This window comes from Heptranchias perlo, chromosome 40, assembly GCF_035084215.1.
Source record: "Heptranchias perlo isolate sHepPer1 chromosome 40, sHepPer1.hap1, whole genome shotgun sequence".
NCBI lineage: Eukaryota > Metazoa > Chordata > Chondrichthyes > Hexanchiformes > Hexanchidae > Heptranchias > Heptranchias perlo.
Window position 1 is genome coordinate 14,375,517 of NC_090364.1, and position 24,668 is coordinate 14,400,184.

The 24,668-nt window shown below is 44.3% G+C and overlaps 1 protein-coding gene across 2 annotated transcripts in view; it reads right to left on the reverse strand.

Moving 5' to 3' along the window:
* Positions 1–6,846: 6,846 nt before the first annotated feature.
* xpnpep3 (X-prolyl aminopeptidase 3, mitochondrial) overlaps positions 6,847–24,668 on the reverse strand; it is a 33,158-nt gene continuing 15,336 nt past the window's right edge. Inside the window, exons 7-10 of one of the 2 annotated variants that reach the window (XM_067974664.1) lie at positions 20,708–20,793; positions 13,131–13,314; positions 11,138–11,258; positions 6,847–9,032 (exon numbers count right to left, since the gene is read on the reverse strand). In XM_067974664.1, the coding sequence (XP_067830765.1) occupies positions 8,869–9,032; positions 11,138–11,258; positions 13,131–13,314; positions 20,708–20,793 (555 nt within the window). In that variant the 3' untranslated portion in view covers positions 6,847–8,868. Of the gene's footprint in view, positions 9,033–10,383; positions 10,867–11,137; positions 11,259–13,130; positions 13,315–20,707; positions 20,794–24,668 lie in introns of those variants that run through there. The other variant, XM_067974665.1, reaches the window with a different exon arrangement.

A 24,668-nucleotide genomic window follows, 5' to 3' on the forward strand; every position in this document is an offset into this window, starting at 1 on the left:
CGAGGCCATGGAGGGATTTGAAGACAAGGATGAGAATTTTAAAATCGAGGCATTGCCGGATCGGGAGCCAATGTAGGTCAGCGAGCACGGGGGTGATGGGTGAACAGGACTTGGTGTGAGTTAGGATACAGGAAGCAGAGCTTTGGATGAGATCAAGTTTATGGAGGGTGGAAGATGGGAGGCCGGCCACGAGAGCATTGTAATGGTCAAGTCTAGAGGTAACAAAGGCATGGATGAGAGATTGTGCAGCAGATGAGCTGATGCAGGGGCGGAGACATGCGATGTTACAGAGGTGGAAGTAGGCAGTCTTGATGGTGGAGGGGATGTGATTGGAAGCTTATCTCAGGGTCAAATAGGACACCAGGGTTGCAAATGGTCTGGTTCAGCCTCAGACGTGGTCAGGTAGAGGGATAGAGTTGGTGGCGAAGGAACGGAATTTATGGTAGTCCTGAATTTGTATCAGTCACTGTTTCAAATTTTTAGAAAGCCTTAGATATTCTCTCAGATTCAGACTCTAGCTTTAAAAAATCCTTACCTAAGAAAGGATATACTTGCCATAGAGGAAGTGCAGCGAAGGTCCACCAGACTGATTCCTGGGATGGCAGGACTGTCGTTTGAGGAGAGATTGGGTCGACCAGGCCTGTATTCACTTGAGTTTAGAAGAATGAGAGGGGATCTCATTGAAACATATAAAATTCTGACAGGGCTAGACAGAGTGGATACAGGGAGAATGTTTCCCCTGGCTGGGTGGGTTCAGAATGAGGGGTCACAGTCTCAGGATATGGGATAGCACATTTAGGACTGAGATGAGGAGAAATTTCTTCACTCAGAGGGTGGTGAACCTGTGGAATTTTCTACCACAGAAGGCTGTGGAGGCCAAGTCACTGAATATATTTAAGAAGGAGCTAGATAGATTTCTAGACACAAAAGGCATCAAGGGGTATGGGGAGAGCATGGGAACATGGTATTGAAATAGAGGATCACCATGATCATATTGAATGGAGGAGCAGGCTCGAAGGGCCGAATGGCCTACTCCTGCACCTATTTTCTATGTTTCTATGGATCCAGTCCAAGGCCTGGCCTTTTGCAGCTTTTGTTGGGACTGACTATGTGTTTTACTCTTTGTTGTTGCTTCTCAGCACTGGAACCACCTTGAAGGGATTCTCACCAGACTACACCCGCCATTGACCCCTGCTGATCGCAAAGGAATAGGGGTATCCAAATTTCCTCTGGCAGGAGGGCCAATAACCAAAGGACACAGACTTAAGATAATTGGTAAAAAAGGCCAGGACGGAGATGGGAAATTTTTTTACTCAGCAAGTTATGATGATCTGGAATGCGCTGCCTGAAAGGGCGGTGGAAGCAGATTCAATAGTAACTTTCAAATGGGAATTGGATAAATACTTGAAAAGGAAAACCTTGCAGGGCTATGGAGAAAGAGCGGGGGGTGGGACAAATTGGACAGCTCTTACAGAGAGCCGGCACAGGCATGATGGGACGAAGGGCCTCCTTCTGTGCTGTATGATTATGTGTGGATGTTTGCTGGGAGCTCTGAAATTAGGTAATGAGTTCCCTCTATGCCCCAGGTCATAAAGAATGCAGTTTCAATAGTTTTGATATGCCTGGCTTGACTGCATAACCCATTATTCAAGCCTAAACTGTGAGTTGGACTTCAGCCCCTTGTGGACTCACTTTAATTTTAATGCAATCACTTCAATGTAACTCATTCTCAAAGCCTTTTCACGGAAAAATGGTCAAGAAAATCCTGGGAGTTGACAATCATGGTGCATGTTTCCGTACTCAAAGACCTTCTGGTTAACCTGCAGTTTAAAGGATGTTTTCAACAAGGTGATGGGTGACGTTAGGCTAGAAACAGATTCTCTGAGACTTGGAATTCTGGTTGAAAAGCCCTGACATTACGCAGAAGCAGCCCACAATTCCCAGTCACCAACACAAACTTCCACCTCCTGACAATCAATGTTTCTGGTGTGCCGATTCCAAGGCAGAGAATTGAGAAGATAGTGTCAGAATTTTACGCGTCACTGTACTGTCTGAAGGAGACCAAAGGAGGGATCGCTGCAGTTGGAAATCTCTGGAACATCGTAAGCGATAAATGGGAGACCACCATGAAACCTAAAGTTTTCACACTGATGATTTCTTCTAGACACCCCATCCACCACCCTAAACATTCACTCTCTTCACCACCGGCACACAGTGGCTGCAGTGTGCACCATCCACAGGATGCACTGCAGCAACTCGCCAAGGCTTCTTCGACAGCACCTCCCAAACCCGCGACCTCTACCACCTAGAAGGACAAGGGCAGCAGGCACATGGGAACAACACCACCTGCACTTTCCCTCCAAGTCACACACCATCCCGACTTGGAAATATATCACCGTTCCTTCATCGTCACTGGGTCAAAATCCTGGAACTCCCTTCCTAACAGCACTGTGGGAGAACCTTCACCACACGGACTGCAGCGGTTCAAGAAGGCAGCTCACCACCACCTTCTCAAGGGCAGTTAGGGATGGGCAATAAATGCTGGCCTCGCCAGCGACGCCCACATCCCATGAACGAATAATAAAAAAAAACTGTGTCACACACCACACAGCCCCTCCGAGAAGAAAATTAATGCAATGGACTGATACCAGTTGAGTTTTCCATACCTTCTCAGCTCCAGAGGAAAAGCGCCACGGTGAAATTACTGCCCACACGGGAATGCTGACCTCAGATGCTGCCATTCCTCCATCAGATTTCTGGCTGTAATGACAGGATGTGCTGTCAAACCGTAGCTATTTTAGCTTCCGAGCTCTCCCTTTGCTGCCTGTTTCTGCTGATACTGAATGGATATTCTTAAGCGACACCTATCTTTAGGACCGTTGGCAAATGAGGTTGGGGTTTAAAGACTTGGAAAAATGCTTTGCACATAGACTGGAGGCTGCTGAGAGCCACTTCACCAACCCTTGTAATTATGGACTATTTTGTTGGAGACATCTAGTTGATTGTCTTTTTTTAACTGGTCGTTCATTCGTTTGCTGTATTTGGGACCTTGTTTGCAAATTGGCTGCTGGTGTTGGTCTACATGACAGTGAGTGGACCTCAGAAAGTAATCCATTGGTTGTAAAGAGGTTTGAGGAAATGATAATGTAGTTTCTTCCTTTTCATGTTGAAATGTTTCGAAGTGCTTCACACAATGACCTACCTTTGAAATGTCGCGACTGTTACGTAGGGAAATACAGCAGCTATTCTGCACCAGCGACATCTCACAAAGCAGCAGGGTTGAATGTGAAAGACACACAAATGGAGAAGAAAAAAATATAAAATTTAAAAGGTTCTAATAATAGATTTCATTGTTTCAAAAATAAAACAAAATCAGCGAAGGAGTCTGAAATTCTTTTGCCTTTTACATACACTATCACAGACAGCGTACTGGTGACACTATCACAGACAGCGTACTGGTGACACTATCACAGACAGAATACTGGTGACACTATCACAGACAGAATACTGGTGACACTATCACAGACAGCGTACTGGTGACACTATCACAGACAGCATACTGGTGACACTATCACAGACAGCATACTGGTGACATTATCACAGACAGCATACTGGTGACACTATCACAGACAGCATACTGGTGACACTATCACAGACAGCATACTGGTGGCACTATCACAGACAATACTGGTGACACTATCACAGACAGAATACTGGTGACACTATCACAGACAGCATACTGGTGACACTATCACAGACAGCGTACTGGTGACACTATCACAGACAGAATACTGGTGACACTATCACAGACAGCGTACTGGTGACACTATCACAGACAGCGTACTGGTGACACTATCACAGACAGCGTACTGGTGACACTATCACAGACAGCGTACTGGTGACACTATCACAGACAGCATACTGGTGACATTATCACAGACAGCATACTGGTGACACTATCACAGACAGCATACTGGTGACACTATCACAGACAATACTGGTGACACGATCACAGACAGAATACTGGTGACACTATCACAGACAGCGTACTGGTGACACTATCACAGACAGCGTACTGGTGACACTATCACAGACAGAATACTGGTGACACTATCACAGACAGAATACTGGTGACACTATCACAGACAGCGTACTGGTGACACTATCACAGACAGAATACTGGTGACACTATCACAGACAGCGTACTGGTGACACTATCACAGACAGAATACCGGTGACACTATCACAGACAGAATACTGGTGACACTATCACAGACAGCGTACTGGTGACACTATCACAGACAGAATACTGGTGACACTATCACAGACAGAATACTGGTGACACTATCACAGACAGAATACTGGTGACACTATCACAGACAGCGTACTGGTGACACTATCACAGACAGAATACTGGTGACACTATCACAGACAGAATACTGGTGACACTATCACAGACAGCGTACTGGTGACACTATCACAGACAGCATACTGGTGACACTATCACAGACAGCGTACTGGTGACACTATCACAGACAGAATACTGGTGACACTATCACAGACAGAATACTGGTGACACTATCACAGACAGAATACTGGTGACACTATCACAGACAGAGTACTGGTGACACTATCACAGACAGCGTACTGGTGACACTATCACAGACAGAATACTGGTGACACTATCACAGACAGAATACTGGTGACACTATCACAGACAGAATACTGGTGACACTATCACAGACAGCGTACTGGTGACACTATCACAGACAGAATACTGGTGACACTATCACAGACAGAATACTGGTGACACTATCACAGACAGAAGACTGGTGATTGTTTTTTTTCCACTGTGCAAGGTTTTATTTTCTTCATTTCCACTAAACTTTTGTCTTCCATCTTTTTCTTTTGACTTTTACCCACTTTTGAAAAGTATGACAAAAATCACCTTTAAAAAAATTGCCAGGAAGTATTTCCAGAAATTTAAAAAATGAGAACGTTGGGCTCTCAATATGCGCTGCTCCTGACAGGAGATAGAACAGTGAGCACCTATCACTCTCCCAACAGGATAACAAGGATCCAAGGAGCTGAGGTAAGGGAGAGGGAAATTGAGAAAAAGTAGGCTTCAGTAGCCCAGTGGTTATGGTCCTAGACCAGCAACCCAGAGGTTTCAAGCTCATGGGCAAGTTGTGAAATTGAATTCTGCCACTTTATGGGCTGGCACCAGGGTGCAATGACGACGAAAGCTGCCAGATGGTTGTAAAAGCCAACTAATTCTCTAATGTCACCTGCCCATTCTGGCCTACACGTGACTCCAGTTGACTCTTAAATGTCCTCAGGGCAACTAGGGATGGGCAATAAATACAGGCAGTGTTGTCTACCTTCCAAGAACAAATAAACACCTCTGGAGTTCAGGTGGAATGTTCCATGTGTTTGTTCCATATGGTTGCCTATTGCATAATGAATGGCTGGTCATGCATTATGCCACTGTGGAAAATGCTGAGTAAAACACTCTGTGATATCTATTGGTGGTTAATGTGAATCATTGCTGCTTACATTTCACTTACTAATCTAAAAAAAATATAGCAAGGGCTGAATTATTTGTGGGAGGGATCAGAGATCACAGTGATGTACAATCTTTTTCACTGCTGTGGTGCATGATTTGCCTATTTAGCAGTGTAAAGTTCACACTGCCAAGCCATCGGAATGAATTTCCAGTGTGTCCACAAACCACCACTTTGTTACTTTGGAAATTCCTTCGCCCAGTACGTACAAAATATAGAGTCCATTTCCACCCCGATATGGAGGAATAATTTATTTATTTAATTATACTTTGAAAGATGTGAGGTTATTTCGGACACCTGACACTCACTGGGATTTCTTCTACATTTTGATCCTTTTAAGTGGGACTAATTGGATAGCTGTTTCAAAGAGCCAGCACAGGGACGAAGGGCTGAATGGCCTTCTTCTGCCTGTAAGATTCTATGTGATACAAAATGTTGTGGGTGGAGTTTACAAGTATTAACCTGAGATTGCACGGTAACTAATATATTGATCACTGAAAAACATTGGGCTGCCTTACAGCTTTGTTATGAGGTGCAGCATATAGTGCTCACGCAGAATACCTGCTGCAAATTTTCAGATTCTTAGGATATGGTAATCGATATCTATTCCACACAGAACATTTGTACAACTATAGTGACGGTGCAGTAAACAGAGATAAAAATAAACTGAATGATGGAAATATGAAATAAACCCAGAAAATATGGGGAATCTGTCAGAATTTAACAGGCTCTGATCAAAGGCCCCAATCTGAATCATTAAACGCTTTTCTTTAAATGCTGACTGTCCTGCTGTGTATTTCCAGCATTTTTTTGTTTTATTTGTAAACAGAAGTGTGAGGAGAAGAATACACAAATGTAGTTTAAGAATGAAAAGTGAAAGGTAAATTAAAGAGTAAGGAAAAAGAGATGAGCTGGTGTGTCGGACTCCAATGAGCTGCACCAAAGACCTTGTTCAGTCCCGCAATCCCAAGTTCCAGCTTCAAATGTGTCCTCTTCAGCGGGATGACCAGCAGACTCGACAGACTTCCCCGTGGGGAGGGGAAATCAGGACATTTAACCCCCAGGTCCGCTGTCTCACACGGCCTATTCAATGGCTGCAGAGCGGCATTGCTGAAAGTGCAGGTCACTCCTGCAGCCTCTCGGCTACAGATGGAAGGTGGCTCAGGGAAACCACGAATGGGGAGAGGACAAATTTACTTTAAAAGATGTACTTTCCCTGCATCTCACAAAAAAATGGAAAAGAAAGCAACAAATGAAACAAACAAAAAAAAAATCACGAGAATTGAATGTTTTGTAGCTTCTATTCGGAATGAAGTTCACCAACAAAAATTATAAAATAACATTTACAAATAACAACTGAACTTCTTTGTGTGATTAGGGACATCACAATACATAAATTAATGATTTGGTACCTGTGGTAAGAACCCCAATCCTGATTAGTTATTTATTGCAATGTAAAGATGGTTAAAAAATCAGTTATTAAATGAAAATTGTGTCAGTCTGATAGATTGATGTAAAGGTGTCAGTCCAATAGATTGATGTAAAGGTGTGTCAGTCCGATAGATTGATGTAAAGGTGTGTCAGTCCGATAGATTGATGTAAAGGTGTGTCAGATCGATAGATTGATGTAAAGGTGTGTCAGATCGATAGATTGATGTAAAGGTGTGTCAGTCCGATAGATTGATGTAAAGGTGTGTCAGATCGATAGATTGATGTAAAGGTGTGTCAGTCCGATAGATTGATGTAAAGGTGTGTCAGATCGATAGATTGATGTAAAGGTGTGTCAGTCCGATAGATTGATGTAAAGGTGTGTCAGATCGATAGATTGATGTAAAGGTGTGTCAGATCGATAGATTGGTGTAAAGGTGTGTCAGTCCGATAGATTGATGTAAAGGTGTGTCAGTTTGATAGATTGATGTAAAGATGTGTCAGTCCGATAGATTGATGTAAAGGTGTGTCAGTTTGATAGATTGATGTAAAGATGTGTCAGTCCGATAGATTGATGTAAAGGTGTGTCAGTTTGATAGATTGATGTAAAGGTGTGTCAGTTTGATAGGCTGATGTAAATGTATCAGTCCGAGGTTATTTTTAAACATTTTTGACACTCAATGACAGGAACCAATACCAATGGGCAATATCTCCACGTTGCTTCAAAAGCTCCCTTTATAAAAAAAGAACTTCGCTCTTCTCCTGAAGATATTATCCATGCGGATCCTCTGGTGCCGGCTGGCCTCTGCCACCCAATCCGAGTGGCCATTCTCCACAAGACAGTCTAGGCAGTGAGTCCTGGAAGTTTGTTCACCCATAGAGACGTCACAGCTCTGCCAGAACCAGTTCTCATCCACAGTCCCCACCTGTGCACTTTCCAGCAGGGGGCCACTGCGTTGTGATCCACAGTGAGCACCCTGATTGATTTTTTCCTTCTCTAGCCCAGGGGTGCTGATGCAAAATATAGTGACCCAATTGCTGCTCTATGAGAGTAGCTAACTACGAACAGACCCTTCCAGTCGCTACAGCTCAATACCACACCAGCTGCTGCATCGACACACCAAGCCACTGGAGGGGTTTAAACTGGTGAGGTGAGGTCAGACACTAGTTGTATACATCCTAAAATAACAGGTGGGGAGAGATTACAATGAATGAAAAATCTCACTTCTGCAGCCAGATGACAAAGTTTGGATACACAAGTGTTCAAAAGGGGAGGTGAATGAGTTCCTGAGTGTGGCCGATAGCACAATGTAAAGATAGATGGGGTATTGGGCGATGTGCTTTATGACTGTAGTCTCCTGAGAATTGATTTCGATCGCTTTCTGTCATGGGAGAGGAATTTCCCAGATCCCACCCCCCCAAATTGGCCTAGGGTTTTTAATCTGTTGTTTTTGCCTTTCCCAGGAGATAGTGTGGCCGGTGGCAGGTGGTGGTTATTGGGGATTGTGATGCTCAGTTGCACCATGACTGTATGGGACAAGTTCAATGCACCAGCTGGACTTTTCCTGTTCATCATTTTAATAAAAAAAGTTCTCAAGTGTTGCTCCTGTGCCTTGCTGCATCACCTGGTTCAGTGCCTGCAATCCACCCCACTTACTGCTATACAATCTTCTGTCCGGAAGGAAAGATAAATACTATTGTGGGTTTTACAATGTCTTGACAGGCTGACACACTAATATTGTAGCATCCCTACATGCCATGCAGAGCCACCACTGACTGAGTGAAGATGCTGGATTCATTTGCGACTTCTCTGTCACTTGCAGCATCTCATTATAAATTTGTGAATCATCGAGTATCCAATTCAAATGGCCGCTCATTAACGGCGGGCCCATATCTGTTCTAATTCAAACAATTCCTTGGGACAGTCTGCAGAAAGAACGACCGGTGCCTCTTCCGTTATCAAAACATCATCCTCAATCCGAATTCCAATTCCACGAAATCTTGGTGGAGCTGATGTGTCATCTTCTGGGATGTAGATTCCTGTAGTGGAAAGAACGATACCAAAAGCACATTTACTAGAGACATGACAAGGGTTAAGGTTTGAAATAAAATACTCACTGTGGTGGGGGACTGGTGCACATGCTGGAGTGTGTGGGTTAACATTTACAGGGTGAATTCCCAATTTCCAAGTGGCTGTTGCAGAGGGCAGGTATATTCCTGCAGAGTGGGAGAGGGAGAGAGAGATAGATAGATAGATAGATAGATAGATATATATATATATATAAAAATAAATAAATAGAGAGAGAACGACAGAAATAGAGGGAAAGAAAGTGAGAGAACAAAGGAAAAAAGAAAAGAAAACAAAAGAACTTGCATTTATACCAAGAAAGAGAAAGATAACCCGCTCTGACGCATCGTCCATCAGCTGGAGGTCATGTGCCAGCTGTACTCAAGTCTGCAGGCGCTAAGATTTGAGTGCGATGGTGGGAGCTGTACCAAAGGAAATGACAGGGATGGGATAGTGTGGGGCTGGCAAGGCAGAACAGAGAAGTCAAGAATCTACAGGGAGCGTGAATAAATTTGGGGACTGTAAGTGAACGGAATGGGCGGGAGTGTACAAAGAGGGTCAGTAAAGTTTGGAGTCAGTGAAGAGATTGAAGAAGTCCAGGGTCTGCAAGGAAGGATGGGGAAGTCCAGAGTTTGTGAGGAAAGTCAGTCCACAATCTATAATGAAGCCTGGGGCCTTGAGGTGGCAGAAAGGGAGCCCTGGGTGGTGCAGAAGCAGAGCAAAGTCTTGGCGATAGAGGAGTTCCAGGTTTTCCAGCAGAGCATCATAGCTCCTGCAGCGGTCAGTTCAGAAGATCGGATGGGGCACTGTGGAGTAAGCAGCAATCTGGTGAAGGACAGACCAGCAGGTGGGGGACAGGCAATGTGCTCTGGAGCAGGTAGTTTTAACATGTAGATCAGGTTAAGATGTACCCACTACTGGGAGGCAGGGGTCTCAAGCAGCTAGAGAGAAGAGGCTGAGGGAGGGGGCGAAGGGCCAAGGATGGAGTTTCAGTGCCGCAAGGATCAGAGCTTGGGCCTCAGCTAATTACAATATATATTAATGACTTAGATGAGGGGACCGAGTGTAATGTATCCAAATTTGCTGATGATACAAAGCTAGGTGGGAAAGTAAGCTGTGAGGAGGATGTAAAATACAGACAGGTTAAGTGAGTGGGCGAGAGGTGGCAGATGGAGTATAATGTGGGGAAATGTGAAATTATCCACTTTGGTGGGAAGAACAGAAAAGCAGAATATTTTTTAAAAGGTGAGAGACTAAGAAATGTTGGCAGTGAGAGGGATTTGGGTGTCCTTGTACACAAATCATAGAAAGTTAACATGCAGGTACAGCAAGCAATTAGGAAGGCGAATAGAATGTTAGCCTTTATTGCAAGGGGGTTGGAGTATAAGAGTAAGGAGGTCTTGCTGCAATTATATAGGGCTCTGGTGCGACCACACCTGGAGTACTGCGTACAGTTTTGGTCTCCTTACCTGAGGAAGGATATACTTGCCTTAGAGAGGGTGCAACAAAGGTTCACTTGATTGATTCTTGGGACGAGAGGGTTGTTCTATGAGGAGAGGTAACCATGGGCTCCTGGAGCCTGATTGTCTTTGTTTTAGTGTACGAACTGGTGTGGAACTGATCTCCTCAGATCACATAAAGACAGCAATGGGTGGAGAGGGGCAGGATCTCAGTCCTGTTATTAGTTATATTTTGCTGGAAAAATCACGCTGCTTTTATCGGGAGACGTTGCTGCAGTTTTGTTCATGAGTTCTGTTAGCTGCAGTTCATAGAGACTCTTTTTAACCAGACTCTGTAGACTGTTTGCTGTAGATTGACAGACAGACAAATAGTCTAACAGATCGACTGACTGACAGACAGACATATTGACATGTGTTTTATTGCTTTTAAAATGTAACAACCCATCAGATTGTTATTTGAAGTGAACCTGAAGGTCAAATGTCTATATTGTGGGTTATGATTATCTGAACATAGGTAGAATTTGGCCCGAGACAGTTTGCGAAACGTCGGACGCCCACCCTGATGCAGAGCTCAGCTTTCAGCTTTATAAACTTACTGTTGGTCCTAACTTTCTTACCAGGTTCGATGGTCACCACCATGCCAGGCTGCAGGGCTATGGACCGTGAGATGTCTGGTGTGTCGTGGACATCCATCCCCAGGTAATGACCTACGTGGTGGGGGCAGTACTTTCGAACAGCCTGGAGGAACAGGAAATAGAACGGAACTTTGCTTCAATGACAATGGAGAAATTTCAACATCCAAAATGTGTTAGGTTTGTGTTAAAAAAGGCGATTCCCTACACGGCATAAAAAGAGGACAAATTTGTATTTATATAGCGCCTTTCACATCCTCAGGATGTTCCAAAACACTTCAGAGATAATGAATTACTTTTGAAGTGCAGTTACAAGGGATCATAAATATAAGACGTCACTAATAAATCCAATAGAGAATTCATGAGAAACTTCTTTACCCAAAGAGTGGTTAGAATGTGGAACTTGCTGCCACAAGTAGTTGAGTCTAGATTACATGCTCAAGTCCTGGAGTGAGGCATGGTACAGTGGGGTAAAGGCACCACTAGAGCTTGCAGACCAGAGGACCTAGGTTTTATTTCAGTCCGTGTTGAGATTTCTGCCAAAACATGTTTGTAGGACCTTGCTGCGCACAAACTGGTCACCGTGTTTGCCTACAAGACACTGACAACACTTCAAAAATAATTCATTGGTTATAAAACGCAATGGGAAGTCCTGAGGACGTGAAAGGCACTATATTTCTTTCTTTCATTGGGATGCTGCAGATTAGTACAGTGTCAGGCTCCTGCCACAGTTCCCCACACAAAGACCTCTCAAACTCCGAGAGGTCTCCTGTTTAATACAGTAAATCATAGGGTGACTCAAGCTGGATCGCACGTAGCTGATAGCAGCTGTTTACAGGCAGGGTTGGATAAAGTAGGGAGGGAGGAGGCTTGTGTGGAGCATAAACACCGACATAGACCAGTTGGGCTGAAAGGCCTGTTTCTGTGTTGTAAATTCTATGTAATTGTAGTGCATAAAAAGAAAACATGAATGTCAAAGATCTGAAATAAGTTAATCGGATGAAGAATTTCAGCCAAAACATTAATCTATTTTTTGTCTTTCAGATGCTGACTGACCTGCTGTGTACTTCCAACACTTCATGTTTTTAATTATTAGGTACAGACTGCCATTGACAGCAGCCTCAGATTAGGTCTTCTGCCCTGGCCTTTTCCCTGGAAAATCAACTGGAGTGCCAGCCGTGGCTCATTGGGCACACTCCATGAGACTTGAGCACATAATCCAGGATGACACTCCAGTGCAGTAACTGAGGGAGGTGCTGTCTTTCGGATGAGACTTTAAACCGAGGTCCCGTCTGCCCTTTCAGGTGGATGTAAAAGATCCCATGGCACTATTTCGAAGAGGAGCAGGGGAGTTCTCCCTGGTGTCCTGGTCAATATTTATCCCTCAACCAAACATCACTAAAACATATTATCTGGTCGTTATTACATTGCTGTTTGTGGGAGCTTGCTGTGTGCAAATCGGCTGCCGTGTTTCCTACATTACAACAGTAATTACACTTTAAAAGTCCTTCATTGGTTGTAAAGTGCTTTGGGATGTCCTGAGGTTGTAAGAGGCGCTATATAAATGCAAGTTCTTTCTTTCTTTCCTGCTCTTTTCCCTGGCAAAGCAGCTGAAGTTCCCTCCTCCAGATCGCTATCCTGTGACCCTTACTGTGCTCTCTGATCATCGGGTGTGGACAGGATCCATCTTATCGGGTGGGATGCCACTCACCGATGAATAGCCTGTTGAGACTCACTGTTCAGGCTCAGCCACAGAATGGTCACTTGGGTGCTGGAGGGCTGCAGTGTCCATGTACCCGCCACCCCAGCAAGAATCGGTGAGGGTAAAGAAAATTGCAGAATCACAGGCATAGAACTTGTGTCCTATCATTTAGTGCAACATGCAACCCCCTCACCTTCCGATGGTTTACCAACTCAACCTTAACTGTCTCCCAATCAGACAGCTTAACCTACAGGTCAATGAGGTATCAGTGTTAACCTTGTAAACATCTTGCTGCTTGGATTTCTCCTGCAGGACCCCCAGGTCTTTCAGCTTCTGTCCGAGCGTGGTCAGCATAAAAGCGTAGATGTTCTCCAGGCTGATCCCAGGAGTGCAGAGACTCAGGCAGGACTTCTGAACGTCAAGGACGGCCTGGTACAGCTCAGACTGAGGCCCCGTGAAGCTGCAACAGAACAAATAACTGTTTAGGATTTTCCAACAAGACATCAGCAAGGCTAAATTCGGACATTTATGTGCCACACATTTTCACAGGAGGACGGTTAGGAGAATTACATGGAGTTACATGGACTCTACAGCACAGAAGCAGGCCATTCGGCCCAACAGATCCATGCTCCACACGAGCCTCCTCCCGCCCTATTACCATATCCTTCTATTCCTTTCTCATGTACTTTGCTAGCTTCTCCTTAAATGCATCAATGCTATTCACCTCAACTACTCCATGTGTAGCAAGTTCCACATTCTAGCCACTCTGTCTAATATACGTGATGTCTAATACACGTATAACAGTAAGGTTATTACTTGTACCTGGGTTATTATTTTCACAACAAATGGACAGGCGTGAAATTTGTGCAAATATCCCATTTACAGCGTTTTATTTATTTTTGCAAACAATTTTCGTTTCTCCTGCCTCTCATCACATCGCTCCAGGTCACACAACACTCCCTCGCTGATAATGGCTGGCTGGTGACCAGCTCCCAGGCTGCCACTGACTCCCACTCTCCCTGTTTACTTTTCCCATAAGCAAGCACTGGCTTTTAGCCGGCACCATGCCCATCAAACACTAACTCATTACATGCGGAACGGCAGCCTTGATTTTTATCCTATTGTTACACGCTTGGCATGTTGCCATTCCAATACACTGACCCAACACATTACCCATAATTATACCAACACAGAGTGTTTAATAGGGCCAGTTTTAAAGGACAAACCTACTTTAATTACAAATAAGGATGAGCTTTAACTGTTAAACTTTGGAGCTCTGCCTAAGGTTGGTCCAAGTAGAGGTCTCTAATGAAATTTCAAATTAATTACATTTTATTTATAATTTTTTATTAAGTATTTTCTAGAGGAATAGATTTGAAAAGCAGAGAAGTTATGTTAAACTTACAGACCCTTGGTTAGACCACACTGTGCACAGTTCTGGTCTCCACATTACTAAATGAATATAGAGGCACTGGAGAAGGTTCAAAAAAGAATTTACAAGGATGATACCAGAACTGAGAGGTTATAACTATCAGGAAAGACTGAACAGGCTGGGGCTCTTTTCTCTAGAAAAGAGAAGGCTGAGGGGTGACCTGATAGAGGCCCCTCCCTATCTCTGTAATCTCCTCCAGCCGTACAATCCTCCAAGATCTCTGCGCTCCTCCAATTCTGGCCTCTTGCCCATCCCCAATTTTAATCGCTCCACCATTGGCGGCCGTGTCTTCAGCTGCTTAGGCCCTAAGCTCTGGAATTCCCTCCCTAGGTCACCTGTCCTAATATGTCCTTATGTGGTTCGGTGTCAAATTTTGTTTGATAACGCTCCTGTGAAACACCTTGGGTGTTTTACTACGTTAAAGGCGCTATATAAATACAAGTTATTGTTGTGAGGGAGTCCAAAACTCAGGGCCATAAATACAAGTCACTAACAAATCCAATAAGGAACTCAGGAGAAACTTCTTTATCCAGAGAGTGGCGAGAGTGTGGAACTTGCTACCACATGGAGTAGTTGGGGCGAATAGCATAGATGCATTTAAGGGGAAGCTAGATAAGTACATGAGGGAGAAAGGAAGAGAGAGATATGCTGATACAGTTAGATGAAGTAAGGCGGGAGGAGGCTCATGTGGAGCATAAACACCGGCATGGGAATAGGGCTGGTGTCACTTCGCTGTGCCCTGAATTCCTCTCGGGGCTCAATTGCATGTTGTAGGCAGGCACTAAGACCTCATATTAAGTGCAGCAGTGAGGGCACAGGAAATTGAAGTGCTGATGCAGGCTTCAAAGGCTCTTTAAAGGGATTGGAGCATCTTGGGGCCTTGAGAGAGCCCGTGGAGGGCTGAATTTCTGGCAAAAATCATTTCCGAGAAGCACTCCAGAATATTTGTTGTCAAGAGTCCTCCTGAGAAGTGATTTTTTTTTGTCAGAAGATAATTATTAAAGTGGCAGTGAAAAGGAACTAGATTTCATGGCTGCAGTAAAAAAAAACCACTCCATTAACATGACAGTAAAGAGAGCTGGTCACATAAGGGCACTCTGTTTTGATGACGAGGCCATTGAACAGCTGTTGGAGGAAGTACAGCAGAAAAAGGAGGCCATGTTTCCCTGCCATGTAAGGGAGGTACGATGTGGCGAAGGCCATCAATAGCACTGAGCCAAGGACATGGAGCAACTTCAGAAAAAGTTTCATAAGCTCATCAGGAGGAGGAAAGTAATTGTGAACTTTTACACAGATTTAAAAATGTTTGTTCGCCGTGTTGCCACTAGCCCATGTTTCCTGTCACTCAATGTAATAATCCAGTTAACCTAGTATCATGCAAAGAAAGAACTTGCATTCATATAGCGCCTTTCACCACCTCAGGACGTCCCAAAGTGCTTTACAGCCAATGGAGTACTTTTTGAAGTGTAGTCACTGTTGTAATGTAGGAAACACAGCAGCCAATTTACGCACAGTAAGATCCCACAAACAGCAATATGATAATGACCAGATAATCTGATTTAGTGATGTTGGTTGAGGGATAAATGTTGAGAACTGCACTGCTCTTCTTCGAAATAGTGCCATGGGATCTTTGACGTCCACCCTGAGAGGACAGACAGTGCCTTGGTTTAACGTCTCATCCAAAAGACGGCACCTCCAACAGTGTAGCGTTCCTTCAGTACTGCACTGGAGTGTCAGCCTAGATTATGTGCTGAAGTCTCTGGAGCGGATGGTAAGGATGGTATAGTCTCAAGCATAATAATGACTGATCACACATCACATCACACCAACTCCACACAAGTATCTGCAAGGAGCTAATGCATGAAAGATCAACGAAGCAACAGCACCACCACATAATTGCAGCTACTACTGAATGCAAAGGAAAAAAGGTACAACTAATATTGTAGGTGGTCATGATGCTGCAGTGAGTCATGGAAGTCTTATATGACACCACAGTTTAAAGTGGCATTTAACAGAAGACAGGCCACAGCTACTGGAGAAGGACCAACTACAATTCAGGAAGTCACCCCATTTGAGGCAAGGGCGACAGAGCTCTAGCAACACAACTAGAGAGCGCTGGTGGGCATTTCCCCGCTGAGGATTAGTTCTTCTCTTTCTTTCTCTCCCGGTCCTGGGCAATGTGTCTGGAAGTGTTAACGTTCAAGACCTTTCTGTACAGATGGGAGTGATGGTGGAACCCCTGTACCCATTCACCTAGATATCATTTGCTTGTATGTTTGTCCCTCTTTTTATGTCTTCACAGAAACGGCAGAGCAATCGGAGGTCAGATCCTCCCTGGAACCTGCAAGAAGCTGTCATCTGGCACCTGCCACAACTCCAAGACTCGGCATGCAGCAGCCCAGCTTATTTCCACCTCCGTATCATCGCTCGTCTTCGCCCCTGCCTCAGCTCATCTGCTGCTGGAACCCTCATCCATGCCTTTGTGACCTCTAGACTCGACTATTCCATTGCTCTCCTGGCCGGCCTCCCATCTTCCACCCTCCATAAACTTGAGCTCATCCAAAACTCTGCTGCCCGTATACTAACTCGCACCAAGTCCCGTTCACCCATCGCCCCTGTGCTTGCTGACCTACGTTGGCTCCCAGTCAGGGAACACCTCGATTTTAAAATTCTCATCCTTGTTTTCAAATCTCTCCATGGCCTCGCCCCATTCTATCTCTGTAACCTCCTCCAGCCCTACAACCCTTCGAGATCTCTGCGCTCCTCAAATTCTGGCCTCTTGCGCATCCCTGATTTTCATTGCTCCACCCTATGCCTTCAGCTACCTAGGCCTAAGCTCTGGAATTCTCTCTCCGCCTCTCTACCTCTCTCTCTCCTTTAAACCGCTCCTTAAAACCTACCTCTTTGACCAAGCTTTAGTCACCTGTCCTAACATAGAAACAAAGAAAATAGGAGCAAGAGTAGGCCATTTGGCCCTTCGGGCCTGCTCCGCCATTCAAAATGATCATGGCTGATCATCTAACTCAGTATCCTGTTCCCGCTTTTTCCCCATATCTCTTGATTCCTTTAGCATTGAGAAATATATCTATCTCCTTCTTGAATACATCTAATGACTTGGCCTCCACTGCCTTCTGTGGTAGAGAATTCCACAGGTTCACCACCTTCTGAGTGAAGAAATTTCTCCTCATCTCGGTTCTAAATGGCATACCCCGTATCCTGAGACTGTGACCCCTGGTTCTGGACTCCCCAGCCATCGGGAACATCCTCCCTGCATCTAGTCTGTCTAGTCCTGTTAGAATTTTATATGTTTCCATGAGATCACCTCTCATTCTTCTAAACTCTAGTGAATATAGGCCTAGTCGACTCAATCTCTCCTCATACGTCAGTCCTGCCATCCCAGGAATCAGTCTGGTAAACCTTTGTTGCACTCCCTCCATAGCAAGGACATCCTTCCTCAGATAAGGAGACCAAAGCTGCACACAATACTCCAGATGTGGTCTCACCAAGGCCCTGTACAACTGCAGTAAGACATCCCTGCTCCTATACTCAAATCCTCTTGCAATGAAAGCCAACATACCATTCGCCTTCCTAACAGCTTGCTGCACCTGAATGCTCGCTTTCAGCAACTGGTGTACAAGGACACCCAGGTCTCGTTGCACCTCTCCTTTTCCCAATCTATCGCCATTCAGATAATAATCTGCCTTTCTGTTTTTACAACCAAAGTGGATAACCTCACATTTATCCACATTATACTGCATCTGCCATGTTCTTGCCCACTCACCCAACTTGTTCAAATCACACTGGAGCCTCTTTGCATCCTCCTCACAGCTCACATTCCACCCCAGCTTTGTATCGTCTGCAAACTTGGAAATGTTACATTTAGTTCCCTCATCCAAATCATTGATATATATTGTGAATAGCTGGGGCCCAAGCACTGATCCCTGTGGTACCCCACTAGTCACTGCCTGCCACCCGGAAAAAGACCCGTTTATTCCTACTCTCTGTTTCCTGTCTGTCAACCAATTCTCAATCCATGCCAGTATATTCCCCCCAATGCCATGTGCTTTAACTTTGCACACTAACCCCTTGTGTGGTTATCAAAAGCCTTCTGAAAATCCAAATACACCACATCCACTGGTTCTCCCCCATCTCTTCTACTAGTTACATTCTCAAAAAACTCCAGTAGATTTGTTAAGCATGGTTTCCCTTTCATAAACCCATGCTGACTTTGTCCAATCCCGTTAATGCCCTCCAGGTGTTCTGTTATCACATCTTTTATAATAGACTCTAGTATTTTCCTCACTCCTGATGTTAGGCTAACTGGTCTGTACTTCCCTGTTTTTTCTCTCCCTTCTTTTTTCAATAGTGGGGTTACATTTGCCACCCTCCAATCTGTAGGAACTGTTCCAGAGTCTATAGAATTTTGAAAGATGATCACCAATGCATCCACTATTTCCAGGGCCATTTCCTTTAGTACTCTGGGATGTAGATTATCAGGTCCAGGGGATTTGTCAGCCTTTAGCCCCATTAATTTCCCTTGCACTATTTTTTTTACTAATACTGGTTTCCTTCAGTTCCTCCCTCTCACTAGACCCTTGGTTCCCTAACATTTCTGGCAGGTTATTTGTGTCCGCCTTTGTGAAGACAGAACCAAAGTATGTATTCAATTGTTCTGCCATTTCTTTATTCCCCATTATAATTTCCCCCATTTCTGACTGTAGGCGACCTACATTTGTCTTCACTAATCTTTTTCTCTTGACATATTTATAGAAGCTTTTACAGTCAGTTTTTATGTTCCCTGCTAGTTTACTCTCATACTTTATTTTTCCCCACTTAATCAATCTCTTTGTCCTCCTTTGCTGAATTCTGAACTGCTCCCAATCCTCAAGCTTGCTGCTTTTTCTGGCAATTTTATATGCCTCCTCTTTGAATCTAATACTATCCCTAATTTGTTTTGTAAGCCATGGTTGAGCCACCTTTCCTGTTTTATTTTTGCGCCAGACAGGAATGAATAATTGTTGTAATTCCTGCACACGTTCTTTAAATATTAGCCATTGCCTATCCACTGTCATCCCTTTTAGTAAAGTTCCCCAATCTATCATAGCCAACTCGCACCTCATACTTTCATAATTTCCTTTATTTAGATTCAGGACCCTAGTTTCGGATTCAACTACTTCATTCTCCATCTTAATGAGGAATTCTATCATGTTATGGTCGCTCTTCCCTAAGGGACCCTGCACAAGAAGATTGTTAATTAATCCTTTCTCATTGCATAATACCCAGTCTAGGATCGCCTGTTCTCTAGTTGGTTCCTCAACGAATTGGTCTAGAAAACCATCACGTACACACTCCAGGAATTCCTCCCCCACAGTGTTAATGCTAATTTGGTTTGACCAATCTATATGTATATTAAATCACCCTTGATTATAGTTGTACCCTTCTTGCATGCGTCTCTAATTTCTAAGATCTCCTTATGTGGCTCAGTGTCAATTTTTGTTTTATAGCGCTCCTGGGACCTTTTACTATGTTAAAGGTGCTATATAAATGCAAGTTGTTGTTATTGATATTAGGTAGAAAGTATGAGGGAAGTACTGACCATCGAGCACTGGAGAGCAGGAACAGGAAGAGCAAAAGAGGAGGCCACTCGTCGGAGGAAGGAGGAGCCTCCTCCAGTATTAGGTTCTCATAAATGCTAAGACTGCACCGAGGCCTCCTCCATGGCTCTTATTAAGCGGTAGCTCAAACGAGCAGCGGAATTGTCTCTGCCACGCACCCTGCCACTCCTATAATGGGCTTTCACAACCACCAGATCTATGGGTGGAGTGAGAGAGAACAGGAAAAAGGGAAGGTCGGAACAGACTGTAAATGGTGGTCTCCCTCTCCAGAAGGATACACTTCCTCAACTATCAGTCTCTCCCCTTCACTGCTCACAGTCACAGCGACACCCCCGGCAACAGTGACACCGGTCAATTCTATGTCACACCCCACAAATGTACACTGACCACGCAAGTGGTAATTGAGTGTCCTCTGCCATGCACAGCTCAGGGGGGGGCTTGCTTTCGGGTTGCTGCTGCTCTGCAGGGAGACTGGCAGCATTTAGGTTTCCACAGTTGGTCCCCAAAGTGAAGGGGAAAAAAATTCATTCCAGTGAATCCTCCCCTGGAACCTGTACATGCGCCGAAGTTGGGTGAAGACAGGATCAGGATCGGCAGTGATGCCCCTATGGTTGAATAGTTTTTTGACACTCACTGCCCAGGATAACCCGAAAATTTGCTACCTCTGCAAGTCATCAGAGGATGGCTGGGGCTCATTGAAACACATGCAGGGTGAGGGAATCCCTTCACAAAAGGGAGAGGGGAAAACTGGTGGAAATTTTAAAAGAAATATTTGGCCGGGGGTGACTTCAAAAACCGTGTCTCACCTGCCATTGACGGGCCAGACCCGAGTGACATCGCTGACATAGCCGGAATACTCACACCCTCCATCCAATAAAACCATCTCCCCATCCTGGTAAAAAAAAAGTGGAGTAAGTGGGTTAATATAGGAACATAGGAACTGGAGGCCATTCAGCCCCTCGAGTCCGTTCTGCCATTCAATTAGATCGAGGCTGATCTGTATCTTAACTCCATCTACCCGCCTTGGTTCTGTAACCCTTAATGAACAAAAATCTAACAATCTCAGTTTTGAAATTTTCAATTGACCCCCAGCCTCAACAGCTTTTTGGGGGAGAGAGTTCCAGATTTCCACTACCCTTTGTGTGAAGAAGTGCTTCCTGACATCACCCCTGAACGGCTTAGCTCTAATTTTAAGGTTACGCCCCCTTGTTCTGGACTCTCCCACCAGAGGAAATAGTTTCTCTCTATCTCCCCTATCAAATTCTTTAAACACCTCAATTAGGTCACCCCTTAATCTTCAATACTCGAGGGAATACAAGCCTAGTCTATGCAGCCTGTCCTCATAATCATAACACAGGAAAAAGTTTCCACAGGTCAGTGAGTGCAGGCGCTTCTTTCCTGCTCGGATCTTAAGAGCTTGTGTTTCCATCGGACACGCAGCATCCATGGCTTAGAGGGTAACCAAAGGTCCCCCATTCGGTTTTGTGCTTAGGCAGCAGATCTCAGCTGGAACAGCAACTGGGGCACCATAAGCAGTTTCACAGCTCGAGCTACAGAAGGGAAATATCCGGCTCCCCACTCCTGATCGCTGGCCAGTCGCCTCCGCTGGAAAGCGTGGAGGTAGACATTTTTCTTGAGAATAGGATCACAGTTGGCAGTGATGCCACCCACAGTCGAATAGCCCACCAACACATTGTCTCGGCTCACACATGAAGAATGGCCACTTGGCCCACAATATTGTACGCAAGCAAGGTTAAGGGGGCAGTGGGACGGAGTGGGGGGGGGAAAAGAGAGAGAGAGAGAGAGAGAGAAAGAGATACTGAGACTATCTTGGGGCAGGGAAAGAGAAAAGAAAGAGACCCTTTTGAATGCACTCAGGAAAAGATGGTACCTTGTCCAATTGGCCAATCTTGATCTGTGTGCCGAGGGAGATAGTGTCTGAAGCATGGGGGGGGATTCACAGCTAACCGTGTTTCACTCCATATCCAAGATCCACACATGCACACTTCCACCAGGGGTCACCGGATTGCAATCAAGAGCAGGAAATCCGGCCAATTTTCCCCTCGCTAACTCGGCTGCAATAATTGTAATTGTAGAGCCCCAACTGCTGCCCTGCGGAGATCAGCTAACTCAACACAGGCCCAGGCATCAAACCAGGGACCGTCCTAGTCCCTAAGGCACTGCTTAAATCAGTGGAGCCGTTAAGAGAGCCCTTATCCTTTCATTTATTTTATTCCTTTTTCCGCATAATCACAACTCCTGAGTGAGGTTGAACAATTTATCAGGAGAATGTTGGGGGTTTTATACTTTACTGTGTGATGCAGCAGTGTTGATAAACATATATATACTTTTAATGAGAAACCAGGCCCATGGTGCAGGGCACCGTCAGGGCTGTAAAGAGTAGAACAGAACATAAGGTAAATTAAAAAAAAGTTTGTTAACTCCAAGCCTATGGATTGTAGGAGGGAGGGCTGAGGAGTTCCACAGTTTTCAGGCCCTGGGAATAAATGAATTGGAATATAAAACAGATTAAATGATGCTTGATTTCTACAGTGAGAATGCAGGGATAAGGAATCATCAGTACTGTCACCAGCCATTTAAAGCCAATCAGGTTTCATAATTGATTAAATGCTGATTCACTTTTGAAATTTTACACAGCACAAAGTACGATTTATTTCACACTGTGCAATTTACAATCCCAACCTTTATGTGTACACAAGTATTTTGTTCAATAAACTTCCATATTTTTCAGACAGAACTCAACATCCTGAAGATAAATCCCTCATAGGATTTCTGTATCCACGAGTCCTAATCTGCTTTAAACAATAACGACATCTGCAGTATATTCCAGTTTACAAATCTCACTGAAATCAATCCAAAGGGGAGAAAATGGCACTTGGAAAAGGAGGAAATGGAACCTGAGGAGAAGACAAGGTGCCTGGGAATTTCAGTACTTACTGTCAACAACAAAGGAAACATCTACGGTCTGGAGATGGCCATGAGGTTTATTCCCTAGTGTCAGAGGATTGACTTACTAGAGAAATGCGAACTCTTCAGTACCAAAACGATATGAATGAAGGGATTATAGGGATACTAAGTGGAATAGAAAAGGTAAATTCAGAGCACCGTTTTAAGTCATCGCAACTGCAGGACAAAAGAGCACAGATACAAACTGGTAAAAGGTTGATTATTCAAGGACTAATTAAGACGGGCGGGGAACTCTGAATCATTCAAGGTGTTAAATGCTATGACAGGGGACCAAGAGTTTCCATGGAAGGATGAGTTTTTGGACAAATGGTTTTCCCCAGCAGTATTTATCTTTATCAATGCAGTGCTTGTGAGAAATATTTATACCATTTAATTTGTTAAAAGTATGCATCAATTTCCCTAAATTTCAAAAGATTCTTTACTAATAGTTTGTTGAGGGGTGTTTTTCAAAAGGTTCATTTGAAACCACCACAAACCGTACAAATATTGTACTGTATCCCTCCATGGCCCTCACCCCTCCCTATCTCTGTAACCTCCTCCAGCCCTACAATGAGATCTCTGCGTTCCTCCAATTCCGGCCTTCTGCGTATCACCAATTTTAATCGTTCCACCATTGGCGGCCGTGCCTTCAGCTGCCTAGGCCCTAAGCTCTGGAATTCCCTCCCTAAACCTCTCTCTCCTCCTTTAAGACACTCCTTGAAACCTACCTCTTTGACCAAGCTTTTGGTCACCTGTCCTAATACCGCCTTACGTGGCTCGGTGTCAAATTTTGTTTGATTACACTCCTGTGAAGTACCTTGGGACGTTTTACTATGTTAAAGGCACTATATAAATGCAAGTTGTTGTTGGGTTTCTTATTTTCACATGCAATGCCAAGCAGTGGCTCCTACCATTACACCAAAATTCTGGTGACAACCATCAGTATGTAGGATTTATGATGGATCTGAGGGTCCAGCTTGTTTCAGATCATAGGAATTGCTGTATGTGTCTATCAATATATAAAAAATCTTACATCTGTGTGGACTTCCTGTCAACTTTACCATTATAAATTCCTATGTCCACATTTATAATGGGAATTGCCTATGTAAACTTGTCACCCTGCAATTACACTACCCTCCTCCTTGGAGGCAATGCAGCGCCATCACTGGCGGGAGGGTGTGCATACAGCGTGACGAATTTACATAGGCAATTTCAATTATAAATTCATGTACATATTTATAATGGAAATATAAAAATGAGGTCAGAATGTATGACTTTAAAACGGGGACTAACTTATGCCTGGGCAGCCGGGTACTATGGGAACCAGTAGACGTAGTGTATTTGGATTTCCAAAAGGCATTCGATAAGGTGCCACATAAAAGGTTACTGCACAAGGTAAGAGCTCATGGTGTTGGGGGTAATATATTAGCATGGATAGAGGATTGGCTAACTAACAGAAAAGAGAGTTGGGATAAAGGGGTCATTTTCAGGATGTAAATCTGTAACTAGTGGGGTGCCGCAGGGATCAGTGCTGGGGGTCTCAACTATTTTCAATCTATATCAATGACTTGGATGAAGGAAGCGAGTGTACTGGGGCCAAATTTGCTGATGATACAAAGATAGACGGAAAAGTAAGTTGTGAGGAGGACACAAATTGCCTGCAAAGGAATATAGATAGGTTACGTGAGTGGGAAAAAATTGGCAGATGGAGTATAATGGGGGGAAAATGTGAAGTCATCCACTTTGGTAGGAAGAATAAAAAAGCAAAATATTATATAAATGGAGAAATACTACAAAATG